Here is a 24,706-nt window from a genome sequence, read left to right as displayed (position 1 = left end):
TACTGAGTTTTGAACCTTAAAACCAGGTGTGTGCTGCTGCTTTTTTACTTTAAACAGCCAGCCGTGAACTTGAACACATACAGCACTGCCGAAATAGACTTCAGATTACTTGAACACAAAAAAAAAAAATTAAATCCATGCTTAAAAAAAAAAAAAAAAAAAAAAAAAAAGAGAGAAAAAATACGTGTTTTAAAACATAACATCAGTAATTTGACCATCAAATATACAATCTCAAGAACAACAGCAATACTTAGAATCGCGACGGAAGTAATAATCATATATAATCAATAGTAGTAACAATAGCAATAAATACAATAATAATAATAATGATATTTTTATTAAAACGTGATCTAATGTATTTGGGAGTACCTGGGCACAGGGGGCATAAGGCCAGTGAAGACGAGCATAAAGGGCCGTGGATAAGAAGGCAATCGTGCGGGTTATTAGAACTCTAGTCTATGATCGCTCTTGAAGAAGATTAATATATGTGGTGCTGCTCTTGCGTCGGTGGTGAGTCTTGGCATAAAGAGGGTTGGTCGGGAGCGTGCTGGGCGGAGTCAGAGGTGAGGGGGGTTCTGGACGCTGTGTTGAGAGCAGCCCAGCAGGTAGAGAGATAACTTTGGGTTTGCATGCAGGGGAGGACGGCTGTGTCCAGCGTTGGAAGGCTGGAGGATTCGGAGCGCTCCGACGCTGGACCTCTGCTGCCGTCCTATCAGTCCTCCCTGTCCTTCACCTCCGTGAAGGACACTCGCATCTAATGTATCGGTTGCAGGGCTGCTCTGAAATACAAAAACACAGAAACACTGTTTTTAATCAAATCTCGCTGAATGTTCTAAAAATAGATATATTTTTTATATATATATATATATATATAAGTGTTTTTATTAATCTTTATTAATTATTACAGAATTAATTTATCTAAATAAAATATTTTAATTAATAAAAATGACCTTAAACATGGATTTTTTTGTATGAAATTATAATACTGTTTAAAAGTTTGAGGACTGTGATATTTTTTGTTTTTGAAAGACTTCCCTTTTGAAAGTTTCTTATGCTCTTATGAGCAATTTAAGTAAAACTGAAATAGTATTTGTTTTTATTTATATTTTGAATACATTTTTATTTTATATTTTTTTGTTTTTATTTGAATTTTTTGTTGACGTTTTGTAATTGTCTTGTTTTTGTCATTTTTTTCCATATGTCTACATATTTTTATTTCAGTTTTAGTTATTTTATTACATCAAGTTAAACTAAATAAACGTTGCCTTGACAATAAGCTGAGATACAATTAGTTTCTTTTTAATATATTTTATTTTATTTCAGGTAACAAATGTTTTTTATGGTTTCTGTTTTAGTTGACTATTACAACCCTGCTTATGTTTACCAAGGTTGCATCAAAACAGTAATATTATGAAATATTATTACAAATGTTTTCTTTTGTATGCAAAGCTAAATTGTAACATTATTTAGTAAATGTCTAATGCATGTTTGCGGAATAAAAAAAAAATCTCAATGAAATCTTAATTATAATGTATATTTTATATTTGTTTTTAATTTATGTATTTAACCATGTGCAATCTTGATATAGATCAGTACTCTCATTCACAATGCCAGCAAGTCAAAAATACCCACCCTCAAGTCTTTCTGTATTCTGGTGTCTAGATCTGTTCAGAATTAATTTTTGACAACAACTAAAACAATCTACTGAGAAAACTCTACTGAGAAACAGATTCGAATCAACACCAAAAGTAGCAGTGTGAAAACAAAGTAAAAGCGTACAAAAAAATGCAATCCAAAGCAACACCTTCACTGGAGAGGGGCAGCCGGTGCACCGGAGCAGTGGAAATGAACATTCTGCCATTTGGAGTCCCGGCGGTGCCACACGCGAGTCTCCTCTGACTGGCTGCTGCGCGGCCGGCCCTGCCCGTCCACAAACTGAGTGAGGCGGATGTAAGCAATGCAGGCGGCGTCTTCTCCGATCAGGTGCACGTGAGGGTTCAGGATGGTGGTGTGGATGGGCTTGCTGTTCTTAGAAAGCACTGCGGAGAAACACACACACACACACACGGAGAAAGATCATATGCATGGTGCTATTACCTTTTCTTGATACACAAATGATTTAGTCTTTCTGCTTGAACACACTTACAGTTCTCAAAGTAGAATCTATGGAAGTCCATTCCCTCAACCAGGTTCCCCAAAGCCTCGGGTTCAAATGATGTCAGTCCAGGGTCACAGATTTTCCTGTTACAACGATCCCACTGTGTATTATTGTTCAGGTAGCTGCTATAAATGTGGATAGTTACTTTCATCTTACTCTAAATAAAACTGTTGCTCCACCATGCGAGCAGAACTGACTGTAGAAGAAGACAGTTTACACTAATGGTGCTAATTAACTTTCACTTAATTTAGTGCTCTTATGTTTATACAATATAGTATGTGTTGAAAAAGTTGTTTGTGTGTGTAAGGAAGTGTAACATAACATTGTGTCTATAACATACGCATAAGCATCAAAGTCCCCATTATTGATGGCTTCTATCAGCTGCTCCGTGATCTTGATGATTTCCTGTTTGCGTGCTGTAGAAGAAAACATGGACACATGTTAATACACGCATACAGCTCATGCCAAGTAGTCCCACCTTTGTTTCTTTTTTATTTTTTTCACTCGAAAAAAGTTAATACTTTAACTTAATATATTGGAATATTTTCATTTTTACATTAAAAGACGTGAATTAAAACCCCAATAAATTCAAAATGCTTAAAATTGACCAAAAAATAAACATACAGTAAATAAAATAAAAATGGACAATGTATCACAGCCTTTATTAATCATTGGTGTATTTTTTTTTATAAATATTTTATGTTGCATTTATTTGATAGGTAAAAATTGATAGCCTGAATGCACTGTAAGTCGTTTTGGATAAAAGCGACTGCTAAATACATACATTTATTTAAATTTATTAAAAAAAAAATTTTTTATTTAAAAAGACAGTTCAGGTTTTGAGTCAGAGCAGTCAATTCATGTGCAGCAACAGAGGTGGCCTGGGGTGGAGTCAAATTCCCGGCCTGATTTACTGTCCCAGTCTGCCACTGGTACAGGACATGAACAGACAGATGTCAACCTTCACCAAGAGTTAACGCTCTGAAACACAGGCAGAGGTCAGAAAGGTCACATCCTCCTGACTCCAGACCTGAGAGGCTGAGGTTTAACACACACCAGATCTGCTGTGGACTTACCTAGTTTCTCAGTCATGATCTTTAGTCTAGACCTTCATCCATTCCTCTTCAATGCTCTGACTAAACTCTCTCTCCTGAAGACAACCCGTCTTCATCTAATCAACATCTCCACCAGTTTCCTCCTCCTCCTCAGCTTCTGTCTCTTCCTTGTTAACCACATGGGGTTAGTTGAGCTATTCCTGGATCCTTAGATACGGCTTACTTCTCGTTTCCTCACCCTCACTCACTCCCTCCCTTCATGGTTTCCTGCTCCACTTTAGATGAGCTTAGTGGCTCCGACACGTCCTTCAGCTTCTCCTTGTCAATCTGACACCACAGGCCTGAGCTAAAGTCTCTGACTGTGGCTTCAGCTTTGATAAATGCCCCACTTCCTTCAAGCGGATATGTATGGAAGTGCATCACATTTCTGCCTTCGTAAATGTCACTTCAGATGCTTAGATGCTGTGTTTTATCAGGGAAAACTGCCTGCTGCTACATCTGAATGTCATATGTTGGTTACAGGGTTGATGGGAGTTCAGCTGCAAACTGTTAAAGGCCTGATATACTCAAGAAGTAGTTCTTTTTCATTCCTCACTTAGCGGTAAAAAGATGTTTGATGTAACGAGCAGTGGTATACTGTCCGACACCACACACACGGCTGGGAATGGTGTTTAGATGAATATGAATATGCTGCGCACTCTCCTCTCAATAACAAAATAATCAACAAAAATAACAGTGGAGGAAAACAGCATTTGATCATAGCGATGTGGATATGTTTGTACCAGATCTGCAATTCGTCCGTCTAGTCACATCACGTTTATTTATATAGCCCTTTATACTAGTATATTTATACGAGGTAATATTTGGAATTTTTAATTACCGGCAAGGGCCAAAAAGTTTTTCTGTTTTGAGGCATGTCCAAAGCGGACTTTTATTTTAACAGCGCACAGGACCTTTATTTTGACAGCACTGAGAAGGTCAGCAACAGAGCAAAAAGTCAATTTAAGGCAAGTTCATGTCACTCGGTGGCCATCTTTAAAACGCCTCCCAGGTATACAAGTGCAGCTCCTATCTCTTTGAATGGGGAAACATCAAATTCTCCAAAACTGCTCGTCAAGCTTACGATTAAATTTCATATTTGAAATCACCAATGAAATCTGAAATCTTATTAGACCGTTGTCTTATTAGAAAAGACGTAAAGATGGGGCTTCGTTCGACGGGGCTTCGTTCGATAGAGCGACCATATTGAGTGTTGCAATTTTCCCCATTTAAAACTACATGAGTGACACATCTTGTTTTTTCTCCATCTTTAATATACTGTCTCTATTTAACGGTTTTATTAATGAATTGTTAGACAGAAGAACTGTTCAACAAAGAAAGTAAATTTATACCAAAGAACTGTAGCATTTCTTTTTCTATTGTTAGTACTGATAGTCATCTAAATAGTTTATTTTACAAATGTATTTTTTTTTCAGTTTTCTTTTTTAATCATTTTCAAATTATTTATTAATTAAATATTATGCTTGTGCTTTTACTATATTTAAATGTAATTTTTACAGTTCATAGGACTTTTATTTTGACAGCACTAAGAATGTCAGCGTTCCAAATAATGTAAAATACTGTTGTATGAAGCAAGCAACTTTACAATATTAAACATGAAAAAACAGTGTCACTTTAGATTAGCATTGCAGAATTACAATTTCTTCTATAAATCAGCTCAAAAGTTTTTATTTGCATATGACCTCAATGGACTGAACAAAAGTAATGGACCAGAGAAGACTTCCACGTCAAAGAAGGCGGAGCCTCAAAGCCACACTAACATATTACATAACAGCCATGGACCAGTGGTAGCTGGAAAATGTTAACCAGCCAGAGCAAGATGTTTTGAACTCTATACAAACTTTGTTTGAAATGATCAGGGCCTTTAATGTGCACCGTGGATTTGACCTTATGCTATAAGCACACACTATATACTCACTCTGTGCAGACACAGAGGGGGGCGGGGGGGAGGAGGTTTGGGGAGGGGGGCCTGAGGTTCGAGAGGAAGGCGACTCCGTCTGAGGTTGCGGGACAGGTGCACGGCCCACACAGCTCACCAGATCTGTGAACCGGGCTGAGCAGGTTGGGAAAGGGAGGAATGCATTAACACACCATGAGAGACAGAGAGATGGACAACATGTGAAAAGATGAAAACGCAGTAACATCAGACAACAGTAACAAGATGCATGGGGCAGTGGTTTCTGACTGAACAGGATATGCATCAATAACAAGGGTCAACAGAACAGGGTCCAGCATTAAAAGTGCATGTTCTCCCTGTTAAACACCTAAGGAAATGAGTAATACTGTACACCATGTGAAGTCACACTATAATTTTAACCGTGGCCTAGAAAACATTTTAACAGACATGGAGGGGGTCGACTCATGGGGCCTGACATATTAATATCATACAGTATGACTACCTGAATACTATTCACTTTATCTTAATAAATCTTAATAATTCACTTTATCTTAAAAACTAACTTAATAACCATGTTCCTGGAAACTGACAGCTTAAAAATGACTATTAAATCAATTATTTTATTTAGTACCAATTGAATATTATTTTTATATTATTTATTATATATTATTATATTTAGCATTTTATACTAATTAAATTAATAATTAGAATATTTATCATCAAGCTAAAATATTTAACAAGCTAATAAATTTAAATACTAGATTAATTAAATAATGTATATGAATAACTAATGATTACAAAGTGATCACCTTAATAACAAACCATATTTTGATCATGAAGTTGATTAAAATATATTACTAATTTACTATTATTAAGTTACATTAATACTTTGAAGTATAAAAAATGGTTCTGAAAATATATATTTAATTAAAATTAAAATGAACAATTACAAACAAATTTTTAAATTGTTAAATACTTAACTGAATTATGAAGATTAGTAATAATTATAATCTTATCAATTGAAATGGGTAACTATTATTACCATTATTATTCAATTACTATTTAAGTCAACTAATACTTATTAATTCATTATTAAAAAAGGAATTAATTGAATGTCAAAAACAATGAAACGACAATACGCTAGCCAAAAACATCCGTGGACCCTGTGCATGAGCGTCTGTGCTTAGGTCTACAGGGGGCGCTATACTCACTCTGCATGATGGGGGTCTGTGGAGGGGATTGTGTGGAGTGGGCAGCTGCTTCACTATTAGGCACGGCCGAGGGTCCCGAGCCCCTACGGGCACAGCCCAGGATGTCGGTCAGCTTGGTGGCTGTTTACACACGAGGGTAATGATGACCGATGGAAGGTGCGAACAAGATGACAGAGACTCATCCAAACTCATGTGCATGCCCTTCCACTTGCTGTCTCAGGGGGGCAGTGCACACAACAACAGCAGGGATTTGATCAGCAAGAGAAAGTGGGTTGTTTTTAGATAAGCTTGTTAGCTTTTTTAGCTCTTTTTATATAATTCACCTCAAGAACAGCAAAACTCATAAGAAGCTGGTTATTTTTCAGGGATTTGCTGAAGTTAGATGCCATGCAATCCATCCAGGACAAACCAAACAAGTGCAGACCAGACTTACAGAAGATAGCGGGGGCAGAACCCGGAGATGATTGGCTGACTTCAGAGAGGGCTTTTACTGAACCGCTATCTAGACTTTTCCCTATTGAGCGGGAAGGAAAAGGTGGGAAGAGATTGGAAAGATGAGACTGAGAAAGGAGAACGTGCAAAGATGGAACAGGGCACACCATTTAACCTACAATTGAGGCTGAGCCATTTACAAATCGTCCCGCCCACTTTTGAACATGACATTTCCACACAACAAACCTACATTTACCCGTGTGAATAAAACACACATACGCAAATCCTTAGCCCACATCTCTCACATTTTCAGTGTTCCTACGGATAAAAATACACCGAAGGTGTCCTGAAATGCATGTCTCAGGAGAGCAGGATGGCAGCGAGCAGAACTGAGCCAACACTACTTACGAAACTTACAAACTCAGAGGAAGTCAAAAGGTCACAACAATAGCAGACGCAAATTACATTTTGGTACAATTAAAAGCATCAGATTTTCCATATATGGATAGTTCAAAAACGTATTGATCATTGAACGAAGTGTCAATGTGTGCAAACCTGTGGCTGCAGCAAATAGCGCACTTTAAAGTTACATGTAAAAACACATTTAATTTTAATTATATAAATAGATAACAACTGAAAATAATACAACTATTTATTTACAAAAAATGTATAATAAAATGTTTAAATTAATGATTTTTTTTTTATATTGCTACTATTTTTATTTTGTGACACATTAGTTTTCAAAAGTTTGGTGTTGGTAAGATTTGTAATGTTTTTTAAGAAGTCTCTTTTGCTCTTATATTTTGAAGTATTATTCTGATTTAAAATAGCAGTTTTCCACTTGAATATATTTCCAAATGTAATATATTCCAGTGATCAAAGCTGAATTTTCAGCATCATTACTTCAGTCTTCAGTGTCACATGATCCTTCAGAAATCATTCTAGTATGCTGATTTGCTGCTCAAAACGTTACTTATTATTATCGATGCTGAAAACAGTATTTTTGAAAGCTTAATAATTTTGTGGAAGACCTCAAACACTTGAACGATACTGTATTTGCTGGCTGCTGACTCTGAACAGTACACTGTATTGATTTTACTTGACTTATCGTCTGCATTTGATACATTGGACCATACACAATTGATACATCGGTTTCCGTACTCTTCGTTCCTCAGGTCAAAATCTCCTAATTGTCCCTAAAACCCGCCTTATAACTCGGGGAGACCGCTCCTTTCAAGCAGTTGCTCCCAATCTGTGGAATGCCCTGCCACTGTCTCTGCGTGTGTTAATTTGCTATATGTAAAGCACTTTGTGATTTTATCTGTGATAGGTGCTATATAAATAAAGTTTACTTACTTATTTCTGAGTGAAACAGGAGGTTGAAGAAGAAAAAATGTATATGACTTTATTGTATCCATCAGGAGCTGACTGGATTGTGAAAAGTGTCTTTATAGAGCTTGGTGATGTTTTCAGAAATACAAAGTTCTCCGTAAAAAAAACAAAAACAAAAAAACAAACAGATGCTGCTCACCTTTGACGTCTTCATCCTCAATGGTGGTGTTGCTGCTGTCTGAAGATTCCTGCAGGACAGACAAAAGCAGTCAGTGTACCCCACACCTTCTCTCTCTCACACACACACACACACACACACACACACACACACACACACACACACACACACACACACACACACACCAAAACATTTACAACCAAACAAACATCAACTAACTCCAATAAAGCACAACCAGCACTACCACTGAGAGGAATGGAATAATCATCACCACAAATGCAGTCATACATATTACACTTGTAGTGTGTAGACAGTCGAGAAGGTTTAATCTCAGGCTCAGCCGCCTGATGAGGCTGTAACACAGCCATTCAATGAAAGCCAGCTCCTCTGTTGTGCATCTCCACTTCTCTTTCCCAGATGGCAGCACTGAGAACGCAGCTGCAGCCGTCTGCACCCTCCCCTCTGCATATGCATGTAGCCAACCACCCACCCACCCACACACACAAATGCATTTAATAGCTCGCATTTAGCTTCTGATGTATTACAAATGCAAATGATTTAGCCCCGTCTGCTCGTATTTCTCTCGACGGCTTCCCATGGGCGAGTTATCGACCCACCGCAGGCACCTTGAGGGTCTGATCCGCAGGCAAACGTACTGTCAGTCTTCAGCCAGCTGTGGCCATGCATATGGGACAGCAGCTTTATGGAGAGAGGATAGGAAACTTTTTTTTTTTTTTTTTTTTTTTTTTTTTTAAGTCTGATTGGATGAGTCTGGGTTACGGGTTAACAGCCATGTTATTTAATTATCGTTTGGTACAATTAAAGTTTTTCTTAATATTTTGAAGTAGCTTCTATTTTTTTATTCCCAGTTTTTATTTTAAATTCAGTTACATTTTTGTAATTTTTGTTGCTTGTTGTTTCGTCATTTTTGTAGGCCTTTTGTGTACATAGAAAAAGTCTTAGATCTTTGAGTTCAGCTCATGAAAAATGGGGGCAAAAGCAAAAGTGTTGCGTTTATAATTTTGTTCAGTATATTTGATGTAATGTTTAAGTAACCAAAAATGTTTTTTTGTTTTGTTTTTTTTTGTTTCATTTTTAGTTTTAGTTAACTATAATAACCCGTAGTTAAAAATAGAATAATTTTATTTAGCAATGACAATAGCAAAATAATATTTTTAAATTAATGATTCTTAATCTCACCCTTGAAGTCAAAATGTAATAATAATAATAATAATAATAATACAAATATTAAAACAACTTTCCTTTTTGGAAGACTTCATGATCCAATCAATTGCCATTTTATGCATTTACATCCATGTATTTGGCTGATGCTTTTATCCATTGCAACTTACATTGCATTTATTTTAGGGTACATTTTCTTACCATTTTATTTTTCTCAGTTTCAAACACAACTGAATGAAAATGATCCAAAAATATGGTATTTTTTGATCATGTTATGGCATAATTCAACAATTTCTTTAAAAAAAATGTCAAAGGTCATTCCAAACCACCTTAGCATTTAACCTATATTAGCATTTAACAATGCACCAGTTCATATTACTGTTCAAATGTTTGGGGTCAGGAACACTTATTTTATTTTTTAAAGAAATAGATACTTTTATTCAACAAGGATGCATTAAATGATCAAAAGTGACAGTATTATAATGTCACAAAATATTTCAAGTAAATGCTTTCTGTTAATCAAAGAAAAAACATTCTGCACAAAAACTGTTTTCAACATTGATAATATTAAGCAAATCAGAATATTAGAATAATTTCTGAAGGATCATGTGACACTGGAGACTAAAGTAATGCTGCTAAAAAATTCAGCTTTGGATCACAAAAAATAAATTGCAATATATTCAATTAGAAATTGCAATAACATTTCACAATTTTGCTCTTTTTATCGTGCCTTTTTGGAACAATTAAATTACACTTAAACAAAAAAAAAAAAAAAAAAAAAAAAAACTTACCAACCCCAAACCTTTGGAAAATAATGTGATTCTTTTATTTTATTTATTGTTGTCTAAACTGTTTAATTTGAAAATATACAGTCATATTACTGAAATAATTTTCTCATGTTGAAGTTCAACTAATTTCTGCTTAAAACCATGTATGTATTGACTAACAAGAGTCAAAGGAAAATTCAGTTTTATTGTTTTACCTGAAACAATTAACACTGAACACCGTGTATTAAACACCACAGTCTTACCCGAACACTTTCCCATCCTAATGCGACTGCAAGCTCACTCATAAACCCAAAACTACACCCTCGCTCGCACCACAGAATCAAGAGACTGGCAACAGACGACAGAAGCAGAGAGAGGAGGAGAGGAAGGTGGAGGATGAAAGAGAAGAGGATGGGGAAGGACGTGCGGAAGATGTACCTTGATCCCATCCACTGGGTTATGGATAACAGTGGTCTGAGGCTCCTGAAGAGAAAGAGAGAGAAGAGGAGACGGCGAGAAGGAGAGCAGCAAAATGAGATGGAGGTGAGAGATGGCAAGAATAAAACAAGTGTTAGCAAAAAAAGAGAGAGATGGAGAGAGAGAACAGGCTCAGTTAGAACGAGAGAGGAAAAGGATGGAGGTTATTAGTCGCTCTGGTTAAAGGCAGAGGACAGCCGAAGGTCAAAGCCCAATATCTGAAGCCAGTCCATAGATGTGAACACATCGAGTCACACCACAAATGTACAACTTAAGAACTTTTGTATACTACGTGATTTCATTTAAAATGAAATGCATGGAAATCACAAAGATATTGTTTCAAGGTCAAATAAGCTCGAAAGGACTGTGAAATGTGCTTAACTAAATGAGATTATCTCTATTAGAATATCAAAATAGTTCTTACTAATGAGGTGTTAACACAACAATGATGCTTTTTAAGCTTTTCAAGAGACGTTTTGCTCATTAATCAATATAAGATGTTGAAAACCTGCGGCCAAAGCATCTGTAATTGTCCAAAAATTTAACTGGACACTAAAGACACACTTAAAAATATGCCTGAATATCACTGCATTAGAGCAGGGCTCCTGGATTGAGGGAACATTGTAAGTTGATAAAAAAAAAAAAAGCTAATTAATTAAATAAAAATGTACTATTAAAACAATTCTAAAAAATAAAAACAATCAAAATAAATTGAATGCTAAAAAAATATAATGATTTATTATATAATATAATCTGTTTACCTGCATTTTATGTGACTATTAATTAACTATTTTTTTAAGCTATTGAAGTATTAACTTTAAATCTAAGGGTAGATAAAGTAAATATTTTAGATCAGCTGGCAAATAGCTTGGGAATCCCTAAATTAAATTAAATTAAATTAAATTAAATTAAATTAAATTAAATTAAATTAAATTAAATTAAATTAAATTAAATTAAATTAAATTAAATTAAATTAAATTAAATTAAATTAAAATTAAAATTAAAATTAAAATTAAAATTAAATTAAATTAAATTAAATTAAATACAGCACAAACACACTTTAAGCAAATGTTTTACAAAAATAAAAATAAAAAATAAAACACCTGTTACGTTTGAACTTGTGTTTTCAGATCTTTTAATATTTTGCAGACATTTTTAAATGTGACTTGAGTTGCCAAATGCTTTTTGGGTCACTGTATCTGTCAAAAAAAAAACTATACAATTGTGAGGCTCTGAATAAAAAATAAATATAATCAGATATATTTTATTTGATGGTATTGTACTTATTGTAACTAAATGTCAATACATCAGACTTTACAGCATTAAGGTTATATAAAAATAAGCAAAAATGCACAAAGACGTATACACAAACACATATTTAATGAAACATTATAACGGTCATAATGAGAGTCAAAAATAACTGAAACACAAAAAGCCAACATCTTAGTCTGGTTGTTTTTCCATTGATCCAAACAATGAAAAACACAACGTTCATGCACACACACATGAAACTAACTGATGCTCAAAGCATCCGAATTCTCCAAATCTGGATTACTCATCGATCATAACATTAACATTGTTTCGATGCGCTTGTATTGAAGTCTCTGACAGGCACACAGCGTCTACGACAGGTGGCCTGAGACGCGCCAGACGCTGACACAGACAGACATGTGTGAGACAGGAGAAGAAGGCCAAAGCGACAGACGAGTCGGACGAGAAGAGGAGTGAGATGAGAGAGAACAAGAAGGTAAATACCAGAGCAGGAGAAGGGACGTTTCCTTTGGGACTGGTGACTATGCTGTTTTTGGCACTGTTTGACTGTGGCTGTGCAGAACACAAAACAGTGTTAAAGGGTGTCATTGGGTGTTTCAGGGCGAGAAGAGAGAGAAATGACAGAGAGAGAGAGCAGGGTGATAATGTGAGGATTGTGTTTTATGTCTGAGCTCCACACTGGCTTAAAAACACAAGTGAACACAATAGGCTGATGGTCTTGGAGATTCATTTGTTCAAATACATTTGCATGAATCTCCTGAACCTCTGAAGTACATTTCCATGTCAATGTCACATTTCACCACAGAATAAAAAAAAAAAACGAGATTTTTTGTGGGATCGTTCCAATTATTTGCTTTTTTGTCCATTACTATATGACAATTTAGCACATATGCCCCAATATTTCTGATTATTTTATGAAGCTGGATGTTTTCAGTTTTAATATTTTATTGTTTTTAAATTATTTATTAATGTAATAAGTAATATTATTAAGTAACTCATTAATTAATTATTCATTGTACAACAGATAAAACAAAAGATAGAACGATAGACCAACAGATATATGAAACAATAGTTAAAAATATATTTTTTTTTTATATTTAATAAGATTGTTAAATAACTGATTCATTAATTAATCATTTCAATAATGGAACAACAAATAGATAGAACAAATATATGGAAAGTTAGACCAACAGATTGATGGAAATATTTATAATATTTAATAAAAAAAATTTTTTTTCAAATAGGGATTATCATTAGATTCTCATTAAACAATTATATGTACAAATTATATGTATTCTGTAAAGAAAAAAAATATTAATTACCAAGGTGTTTAAATACTTTTTTTTTGCATTAACATAACTGAAAAATAATGTTGGGAAAATGGGCATAATTATGATGTTTTTGTTTTTGTTTTTTTTACAATGCAATAATATCTTGATAGTTCTAAAAATGTCTTCATTTCTTTAAACAATGTAACAATTTATATTATTTTTTTGTTTACATTTTGACATGAAATGTGGCCTGGGCAAGTTCTTTACACATTTTCTTAGATTCGCTCTTTTAACATGTAACATTTTTAGAATTAATATTAATGTATAACATAGCACTGCTGGAAAAGCCAGCTAAACATGGTTTTTTTGTGGTCCAGGCTGGTCATTTGCTGGTCCAGATGGTTAGTATAAAGTTGACTTGGTAGGTTGTGTTGATAAAGCTGGTTAAAGCTAGTAATTCACCCAAGATCAGCAAAACAATTGCTTTTCCAGCTTAAGATGCTATGCTTTGTTTCCCCCAGCAGGCTGAATGAAAGGAATAATAATAATAATTAAAAAAAAGGAAACAGAATTAAGCAAATATTTCAGAAGACCTGTGCTTGGTCCATTGTTTTCTTAGAGAAAGTCGCAGTAGGAAAGCAGAACTAGAGGAGATTCCTTACGGATCCACAGGATGTACAATCAGAGACAACAGCAAACAGAGACAGATGCAGGAAAGCAACAACAAAAAGCCAAACACACAAGACATTCTGTCACAGTCACATCGACGGTCAACACGGACTCGCTATACAACCCTACAATAACGTCAACCCAAAACCTCTCTGACCCTCAGCTGCATCTGAGGACTCATTTAAAGCCACCTGACCCTTTAAATCAACCGCTTGACATTTGAGCAAGAGAAGAATCAATACAGATCATTACAGAGGAAGAGTAGATTAATTCCACATTCTGCATTAAATGACATAAAAGCCCAACAGGATGAGCAAATGAATGAATGGATGAACAAGAGTGAGAAGAGAAAGGGACGGAGGGATAAAGAGATTAGGATTAAATATCATTCTCACCATGTACTGAACGGTGGAGCTGGATTTCCGTTTCTGGGTGGAACAGGGGTGATGGAGGGATGGAATGAGAGAGTTAAATACATGTTATGATGAAGGCTGTGATGAACATTAATCACACAGAATCGGACAGACGTATGAGAGGCAGGAAGGTTGAAAGAAGGTGCGCGTGTGGGTTTTTGGCAAGAAAGTGTGTGTCTGGTGGATAAAAGAGTTCTGATGTGCTCTAAAGTACAGAACAGTCCTTCTCTTCTTAGAGATCTTAATACATCATTGTGAACACACACACACACACACACACACACACGTGTGCACACACACACAGAGCTGCTGATGGGATTGAGTCACTGCAGGTGTTGACAGGACTGTTCCTGTATCTCTACAGTTAGGAAATTATTTTCAGAGGAAGAAAAACACTTAAGGTTTTGTCTATTGTCTAATCAAGTTTAGATCGATAGATAGATCAGAATGATAATGACAGAATTGCAGAATGACAGAATGATAGAAAGAAGGATAAAAAGACAGAATAATAAGACACTGATAGATAGATAGATAGATAGATAGATAGATAGATAGATAGATAGAAGAGAATGATATAAAGACAGAATGTGAGAACATAATAGGGAGAACAACTGATTAATAAAAGTGATAGAATGATAGAAGAGAAAGACAGAATGAGATATACAGAATGATAGAAAGAATGAACAACTGAAAGTGAATGACAGACTCATTTAATTAAATTACATTTCAGTAAACTCCTCTTCCTGACATTCTGATTCTACTTCCTGTCTCCTCATTCATCTGTAGTTTCTTTCAGTCTGAGATTGTGTTTGTGTATGTAAAAACTAAAACCCGCACTTCTAACAGTTCCTCCAGCCGTGATGCTCTTCTTCGCAAAAAACTGAAAAACCGAGAGCGCAGAAATGGAGGGAAATGTCAGGATGGATGAGTGTGGCAAGCCAGTTGCTAAGCAATGAGTGAGGTGCAGTGGAAGTGTCTATTTCTGTCTCCCGGCTCCCGGGGTTCAAACTGCCAGCTATTCCTGGAGTGAGAGCTACATTCCCTCACTCTGGATCGGGATGATGTAGTGGATCCGGAGCGGGGCGAGGCGTGGTGTGGGAGGAGGAATCATGGAATGATTGGCGGCGAGAGATGGAAAGTGATGATCACAGGGCCGATGAAAGATCGCACCTGCCCAAGCAGATAATGAGAGCAATAGACAAAATGAATGGTTCCTGCCAAAGGTGCAGTTTAAAGTTAACTAGTGGAGGAGATCCACTCGACACCTAACAAGAAGTGAACTCAGCTGACGATGAGGCAACCGCAGTCAGATACTGAGAGAAAATCAACATACAAAATCAATGCATATTTGCTACTACACTACTGTTCAAAAGTTTGGGGTCACCAAGATATACATACCGTATTTTCTGGACTATAAGTCGCACTTTTTTCATAGTTTGGCTGGTCCTGCGACTTATAGTCAGGTGCGACTTATCAAAATTAATTTGACATGAACCAAGAGAAATGAACTAAGAGACATGAACCAAGAGAAAACATTACCGTCTCCAGCCTCGAGAGGGCGCTCTATGCTGCTCATTGCTCCTGTAGTCTACACTGAGCAGCATAGAGCGCCCTCTCGAGGCTGGAGACGGTAATGTTTTCTCTTGGTTTTTGGTTCTAAATAAATGCGACTTATAGTCCAGTGCGACTTATATACGTTTTTTTTCCTCATCATGCCGTATTTTTGGACTGATGCGACTTATACTCAGGTGCGACTTATAGTCCGAAAAATACGGTACTTCTACTTAGCTCACATGCCAAAAGTAAATGATCAAAAGTGATTACATTACAAAAGTGAGAAAATTACAAACGTTTTTTTTATATATCAAATATATGCTGTTCTATTGAACTTTTTATTCATAAAATAATCCTTGAAAAAAAAAATTCTACAAAAAAACATTTTCCACATTGATAATAAGCAAATCAGACAGAATAGTGTGTCATTATAGACTGAAGTAATAATCACAGGTATAAATTACATTTAAAAATATAGTTAAAAAGAAAAGAGATATTTTAAATTGTAAAAATATTACACAATATTACAGTTTTTACCAGGGTTATTGTAGTTGAGTAAAACCAATTTAAAGGGACAGTGCACCTAAAAATAATAACTGACAGCTAGAAAAAGAAAGAGAAATCTGAGGAGGCTGTGGAGCTTTAGTTTAACTGAACTAACTGTACAAATTTAAAGCGTCATCTTTGAGGTTCAGCTCAAACATCCTCCTTTATTCAGGACTAAATGTTACAGAAATGCGGCATCAGCATGGGACCGAGCTGCAGGATTTTCCTTGGAGTGCTTTTTAGCGCCGACCTCATAAAATCTTGCACGCTAAAAGATTACATAATGTATGATTAATGCTCGGTGTGGAGAGGATTATTCTCTAGATTAGACTCCACATCCAATCCCTAATAGAGAGCAGTCACAGTTTCATTTCTAATTCTGCGGTGCAATAGAGGTGAAAGCCGACCTTTTTACTCTGTCTGAGAGGATTATATGTTATCAGAACAAATGAACCTGCAAGTGCACTCTCTCTAACATCTCATTATATGGAGCTATTATTATGACAAAATGATTTGAATTTGAATTGTGTAAATTTGAATTATTTGCAATTGTAATCTAACAAAATTGAATTTTAGGTGGTAGTTTAAATAGTTCTGAATTTGATTTTTTTAAACGAATATTGAACATTTGAAATTTAACAAAGCTCAAATTTCTTCATCTTGAAAACTTGAATCTGAATTTTTTTTTAATGAATATTTGCAGTATAAGAATTCAGAACAAAAAAACTAGCTGTTTGAAAATACATGTCTATAAAATTCAGCCTTAAAAACATTTCAGTTTGTTAAATTTCAAAATGTCCAATATTCGTTTAAAAAAATACAATTCAGAACTATTTAAACTACCAACTAAAATGTAATTTTGTTAGATTACGCTTGCAAATAATTCAAATTTACAAAATTCAAATCATTTTGTCATAATAATAGCTCCATATCATTACGGGTCGGAGGTCAACATCTGTGCACATTCACCTGATACCGCGTGACGCACGGCGGGCAGAACCGAACGCCAGAATGCTCTGAATAGAACTAATGGTGATTTGGGCAAGTCTAACAAAGACCGAAGCACTATGGGTAAACTACTAAGTAAGATTAAGGTTGAGTGCACAAGCTTATACTAGGGCTGGGCAGTGGTGTAATTAAAAACATTCTGTTATGTGTAAGTGTAGGTTGTTTAAGGTTGCAACCGGAGTTGTTGTTGTTAACTAGAATTATTAAAAATAATTGAAATAAAGCAAGAATAAAATGTAAATATAAGATGAGACATTTGAAAAAAGAAAAAAAAAAGAAATGCATTGCCAACTATCTTAAATAAGAGGAAATGGAAGATTTAATAATAAAAATAATAATAACAAATCAAAACTTTAAACATTGCCTTGGCAACCCATTAAAATTACAATTAACTTAGTTTAAGTTAAAAGTATTAAAATATTTCTGAGATTTTACTAAAATAAAAATAATTTCTGTTAACTGAAATAGAATATAAATGTGAGATGAAAAGCTAGAAAAAAAGGTGTGTGTGGGATTAAAAAAATAAATAAAAAATTTTTACCAAACCTGAAATAATAATAATAATAATAATAAAGTAAATAATAAAGTAAATAAAAATTTAAATTTTGCCTTAGCAATTAACTAATATACGTTTAAATTAAACAAATAAATAAAAACAATTAAATGAACATTTTAATTGCTTCAGCAATTGAGATAAAATAAGTTTCATTTAAAGTACTAAAATTTCTAAAAACTAAAGAAGCTAAATATAAATATTATAAAAACAAATAAGAACAAAAAACACTAAATTACAAAAATTCTGAATAAAAAAAATAAATAAAAATAAACACTATAAAATAATAATACAATGATAAAAAATAAAATAACACTGGTTGCAACATCACAAATAGTCACTGCTGTTCCTATAAAGGTTATTTTCATCCAATAATATTTATGTTTTACTACTTTAACTTGATTCATAATCTTTTTTTTTCTTTCCATCCTTTGAGCGCCACAAAAACTAAACTACTTGAAACTAGAATTAGTTTTAGAATTAGAACTAGATTACTTGAAAACCATTTTATTTTATTTAATCCAAAAATAGGTATTAGTATGTAGTTATGTAAAACATAACATTTTTGGATTAACTTCTGGGGGAAAATCTCTATATTGTGATATACACTGTGAGCAAAATAATATTAATCATATTATGAAATAAAATTACTATACCATTCACCACCAGGTCATTGTCCAGATTAGTTACAGGAGAATATAATCTTGCAGAATAGATGCACATACACACTGCTAGAAAGAACAGAACATAGAGACAAACACTGCAAACGCAAACACACAGATCTGCTTCAGATCAGACACACAGTAGACGCCAAAACTTCCACCGATTTAAAAACAAGAAACTTTCAGGAATCCCTCCTCTATGGAAACTGTGCTTGGCGGATGTGAATAGAAAGAGAAAAAGGTATGAAAAAGAAGGGAAAGAAGAGAAAGAAATGAAAGTGGGTCTTACCTTGACATCGGCCTTCTTGTTGAGCAGGCTCTTGGCTGCTGTAGACGGAGAGAGAGAAAGCGCAAACATCAGCACACTGGGATGGGAGCAACAGTCAACATTACCGGAGCGCTAATGTTGCTCGGCCAAACATAACCATCCGAGCCAGCCGGAGAAATCCCTCCCGCTCCCACATCCAGAGGATTACAGCCGTCTAACACACTACGTGTGGAGCGCATGTCCACACACGCATCACGAGTATGCACTGTCCGGCCCACAGTCAAACCTGTTAGAATTAATCACCAAATCTGACCAAAACATCCCGTCCAGCAGTGAGGGGTTACTGATTGCCATGCACACGCACGGGATGCGCTGGTGCACATGCAGAAGGGTGCAATCACACACACGGTTACCCAACTTAATGAAGATACAGCATTGACTTCTGTTTTATATCATGTAAATTAATGGCTAATAAATATCCATAAAACGAGGTCAAGTTACTGGATTTTTCTTTGTTTTAAGCATAAATCAGACAAAATTACCTTTGCTTTATGCTTGAAACAAGGTAAAAATATAAAATAAATATATATGGAAACAGGGATTCATGTATAGGTATTGAGAATGTTTTTTTTGTTTGTATACTTAAAAAATAAATAAATAAAGATTACATTTTTCTTGTAATTGTAAACCTACTGTATAAGTAAATTAAACCCTAAAATAAAACCCTAAAATAAACTAACCCTAATTCTGCCCATACAATAAACCTTTTTGGGGAAAATGAGGAAAGAACTAATCAAAAAGACATTTACACTACCGTTCAAAAGTTTGGGGTCTAAGAGGTTGTTTTTATTTGATGTTTTTGAAAGATCTCTTCTGCTCACCAAGTCTGCATTTATTTGATAAAAATACAGTGAAACACTAAAATTTTGTAATTATACTACAATTTAAAATATTTTAAAATATCATTTATTACTGTAATGCAAAGCTGAATTTTCAGCATCATTACTCCAGTCTTCAGTGTCACATGATCCATCAGAAATCATTCTAATATACTGTTTTTCTGCTTAAGATCAGATAAAATATCTTTTCTGCTACTTTTGCTCAATTTAATGCATCCTTGCAGAAAGAAAGTAATATTAAAAAATAAACTGACCTCTAACATTTTAAACAGTAGTGTAATATTATTCACTTCATCTATAAATCATTGTTATAACCTCCAAAAGGCAGGTTTGTCAGATTGAGTTCACTTCTATCCCAAAGGACACCTATATAAACCCACAGACTCACGCACACTGCAGTTAAAGCATGATACGCTCAAGTATTTTGTTCATGTGGTGGCAAGGACCTGCACAATGCTGCATTTTCTTGCCACAAATGAGAATGTTGAACTTTGTCCAAGTGATTAAAAACAGTCCAAGTCAACTTTTCATCACTAAAATGAAATCAAATGAAATGGAGCTGGCAAATCCTATATTAACGTTAAATCTTCACTGCCATGGCAACACAGAAATAAATATTCATAGTGTTTCTACGGCGCTAAAGAACCCTGACTTTATTAATCCGTGCAGATAAGAGGAAGGTGTTCTTTGGAGGGAGGGTTGAGAAAGACAGAAAAAGAGAGAGAATCTTACCTTGACACAAATGTTAGAGGCAGAGAGGAACGGAGAGAAGGAGAGATTAAGAAAGAATAGATTAAGAGAGAGAGATCAGCACGGGTTCATCTGGAGTGTGTTTATCTGGAAGAGGGCAGGGGGTTCAAATGTGTGTTTCTAACATATAAAAAGTTTGTGTTTCATTCTTTGGTTTATTTTCTAATCGTTATCTTGTGCCATTTTCAAGCCTTTTCCTCCATGACACACTTGTAGTGACACCTAGAGGTGACAACAAACCTGATTCATCTAAAACACCTGAGACACACACACACACACACACACACACACACACAACTCTACAAAGACGTGGAGAACAAATGTAGAGACGGGCATCTGTGGGGAAAAAAAATTCTACAAAATAGATCAAAACCAAATATTCAGACCGTTAGGAAATATTTTAAAATGGTCGAGCAGTGCATTATGGGCAAAAAAAAAAAAAAAAGTGTTCGATGCATTGCTATCCAACCAAACTAATTTCAAATTGTGCAACTGTGTTATAATGATTATCAAACAAATTTCACACAAGTATAAACTCCCTAGACTAGTCTCGCTACTGCAGGACTACTGCAGACTATAATTTCATATCCATGGATTATATTGCAATAATGCGGTTGATTTTTACTACAAATACAGGTTCCCCTCAGTGTGAAAAAAATGGTAACAAAACAAGGTTATAGGAATATATTTTAAGGCAAAAAAATTTAATGTATAGTCCACCCAAAAATTTATATTATCATTTACTCACCCTCAAATTGTTCTAAATATGCATTTGATCTTTCAATATGTTCTAAGTATGCATTTCTCTGTTCGATTCAAAACAAGATAATATTCAGAGGAATGTGGTAACTAGTTTCAGACCTGAAACAATTTTGGGTCCCACTGCCTTCCATAGTATGGCCAAACAAATACTATGGAAATCAATGGAAGCCAAATCCATTTTTCTTCCATTGTATGAACAACAAATACTATGGAAGTCAATGGGACCCAAAATCAGTTGACTTCCCTAGTATGGACAAAAATACTATGGAAGTCATTTTGTCAGTCAGTTTGACATTAACTGTACAGACAAAAATAATACGGAAGTCTATGGGACACGAAACCGTTTGGTTACCCACATTCTTCAAAATATATTCCATGTTCTAAAAAAAAAGTATAGTAAGTCATACAGGTTTGGAACAACAGAGTGAGAAAATGATGAGGGATTTGTCATTATTCACTAAGAAAATAAGCTGTGGCAATCAACAGTCCGCAGACATTAAGCAAAAAAAAAAAAAACCTGCTGCATGGATTCTGCAACCAGCCAAGGGTCAAAGTGCCAGATCACTGCAAACAATCCTAGAATTTAGTGCTGAAAGGACATTGAACCCCCTTTCCTGAACACACAGGTTTAAGACACATGCACTCGGATCAGATCATATTAGGCTTCTCCTGCATCAGGACACATGCGTGTGCTCTCGTGCAACGTTCAGTCATCAGCAGGCAGGCAAGAGAAACCTACAATTAAGAGATCTTCCACATAAAAGAAATCCAAGGGAGGAAGAAAGAGGCAGAACACTGAAGAATGACTACAAATGGATGGATGGAGCAAGCGGAGACATAGAGGAGAGAGAATGAGAGAATATAGAAATCAGAAGAGATAGAAGGAGAAAGAGAGAGAGAATAAAGGGACCCTGATGGAAAATCCAGCTAAAATCAACTGCTGATATCGGCACTTTAAATCAGACTGGCCACCTGCTGCACTATTTATATTCAGGATACATTGATTTTAGATTAACCTGGACATAATCATCACATTAAAACAAAATGAACTGTGGTTGGTCACTTTAAATCAAAGTCAGATGTTGTAAATCTGCAGTCACACTAGACTTCATGCTCCTTTCACTTCTAATCATATGCATGTGAGACCAGAAACAATGAAAATTCAGCTTATACAACACTAGGCCTTCTGCAGATAATCAATATAGAGACTATGCTGGTCTCACCTTGACATTTGATGACATTCAATGGTCTAGATGGATGGAGGGGTCTGGTTTTGATCTGGTTGACGATTATGGTCAAGCAGGTAAGATTTAGAGAACAAACCAGCAACCACAATTTAAAAAAAAAAAAAACCCAGCTTGACCGCCTTCAACTGATATGACCTGGTTTTTCCAGCAGGGGAGAGAAAAACACTGACTGCGATTTGCAACAAAATGACATGAAGTCATTTATTTTCATTTCAATCTGTCAATTTAGCGATGCAACAAAGCATAAACAACTTTGACCTTTGTTTAAGTCATCAACTAGGGTAGACTGGTGTTTCTGGAAATGATTATTTAATAAACAAAAATTTTTATCATTATCATTGTTTAGAAACAATTGTGCTGCTTTATATTCTAGTGGAAATTGATGCATCTTTTTTTTTTTTACATGATTCTTTGATGAATATAACGTTCAAAAGAATAGCATTTATTTGAAACAAATCTTTTGCAACATTATACATTTATTTAATGTCACTTATATCAAGCTGAATAAACGTATAAAATCCCTTTATTTAAATATTTAAAATATAGTAGAGTATATCATATTATATTAAATGATGCATTCCTTAGAAATTGAACCCATGCACAGCTGACCTAACACAAACAGTGCATTTTAAATCAGCTAGGTTCACGCATTAATAATTCTTAATGTTGTTTATGATTTAATGCATTATGCACCGCTGCAATTACAACAATTTCTTCTCCAGAATTAAAATTTTAAGCTATAAGAAAACCAACCGGGTCCATTTATGATCAGATATTAACAAACTATGGCTGGTTACACAACTCAGGGCAATATGAACAACTCGACGTGCGGTGATGCATATCACAGTCAGTGTGAATGGGGCTTTATGAAAACTGCAAGAGAGAGAGATAAAGAGGGAAAAGAGAGATACTGTAGAACTGAAGGACTATAGAAAAAGATGTAACGGCCATTCCCAAAGTCAGCCAGCGGCGTCTGCAGTGCTGAACACGAAACCGCTGTAACCTCGTCATGCTCCGAGCTTCATGCTGAATATGAATCATGAGGAGGAGTACATGAAGCAGAGAGGATGGATGGGGGATTGGGTGAGACATAAGGGGATGAGGGCTACCTTGTTCCACCAGACCGGCGGTGGTACCGGCCGCTGCAGAGACGGTGGCGGGTGCCGTGGTCTGCCTGCCCACTGCCAGACACACACAAACACACACATATTCCCATCGTGCCACAGACTACTGGTTCTCAGCTGGTTTTGCCAGCACAGTACCAACACTGTTTAGAGTGCACAATAATAAACAAAAATGTCCTGAACGCATCTATGGCCTATGAAGCCAGTTCCACACCGTGTCCTCACCAGACACAATATAACAAAAGGCTAATTTCCATGTTAATCAGAGTTTAACCAGTTTTTGTCCTAACCAGCTGCTGGAACAACAGCATTTTTACAATGAGAATCTCAGGTACTGATTATGTACTTTATTACGTGACTTTGAATATCATTCTGTGTGATCTTTATAACAAATCCTGCTGAGGTATCAGTCTTGAAACATGGATTTTTGAATCATGAATTTTCTTTTTAGAAAGTGCTAGTTAAAAATTGCTAAAAAGAAAATAATTTATAAAGGTAAAAATTCAATTTCGAAAAGCATTATGAAATGTTTTAAAATACTGTATCTAAACATTACTTCCAAGCTCTCGATTGAATACCGTATTTTCCAGACTATAAGTCGCACTTTTTTTCATAGTTTGGCAGGTCCTGCGACTTATAGTCAGGTGCGACTTATTTATCAAAATTAATTTGACATGAACCGAGAGAAATGAACCAATAGAAAACATTACCGTCTCCAGCCGCGAGAGGGCGCTCTATGCTGCTCACTGCTCCTGTAGCCTACACTGAGCAGCATAGAGTGCCCTCTCGTGGCTGTAGACGGTAATGTTTTCTCTTGGTATTTGGTTCTAAATAAATGTGACTTATAGTCCAGTGCGACTTACATATGTTTTTTTCCTCATCATGACGCATTTTTGGATTGATGCGACTTATACTCAGGTGCGACTTATAGTCCGAAAAATAAGTTAATTTTAAACTTT

At 35.3% G+C, this 24,706-nt stretch overlaps 1 protein-coding gene across 50 annotated transcripts in view; it reads right to left on the bottom strand.

Annotated features, from left to right (window-relative positions):
- Positions 1 to 318: 318 nt before the first annotated feature.
- The window catches only part of LOC132127188 (calcium/calmodulin-dependent protein kinase type II subunit beta), a 63,765-nt gene continuing 39,377 nt past the window's right edge, over positions 319 to 24,706 (bottom strand). For 2 of the 50 annotated variants that reach the window (XM_059538902.1, XM_059538901.1), the window contains exons 13-21: positions 23,733 to 23,804; positions 18,987 to 19,024; positions 12,505 to 12,573; positions 10,711 to 10,755; positions 8,345 to 8,393; positions 2,499 to 2,574; positions 2,147 to 2,241; positions 1,805 to 2,039; positions 319 to 779 (exon numbers count right to left, since the gene is read on the bottom strand). In XM_059538902.1, the coding sequence (XP_059394885.1) occupies positions 1,807 to 2,039; positions 2,147 to 2,241; positions 2,499 to 2,574; positions 8,345 to 8,393; positions 10,711 to 10,755; positions 12,505 to 12,573; positions 18,987 to 19,024; positions 23,733 to 23,804 (677 nt within the window). In that variant the 3' untranslated portion in view covers positions 319 to 779; positions 1,805 to 1,806. Of the gene's footprint in view, positions 780 to 1,804; positions 2,040 to 2,146; positions 2,242 to 2,498; positions 2,575 to 4,955; positions 5,327 to 6,381; positions 6,502 to 6,814; positions 6,896 to 8,344; positions 8,394 to 10,710; positions 10,756 to 12,504; positions 12,574 to 14,356; positions 14,390 to 18,986; positions 19,025 to 23,732; positions 23,805 to 24,706 lie in introns of those variants that run through there. The other 48 variants (XM_059538908.1, XM_059538935.1, XM_059538919.1 and 45 more) reach the window with 45 other exon arrangements.

This window comes from Carassius carassius, chromosome 45, assembly GCF_963082965.1.
Source record: "Carassius carassius chromosome 45, fCarCar2.1, whole genome shotgun sequence".
Classification (NCBI taxonomy): Eukaryota; Metazoa; Chordata; class Actinopteri; order Cypriniformes; family Cyprinidae; genus Carassius; species Carassius carassius.
This window is presented reverse-complemented; position numbering and strand designations above follow the sequence as displayed.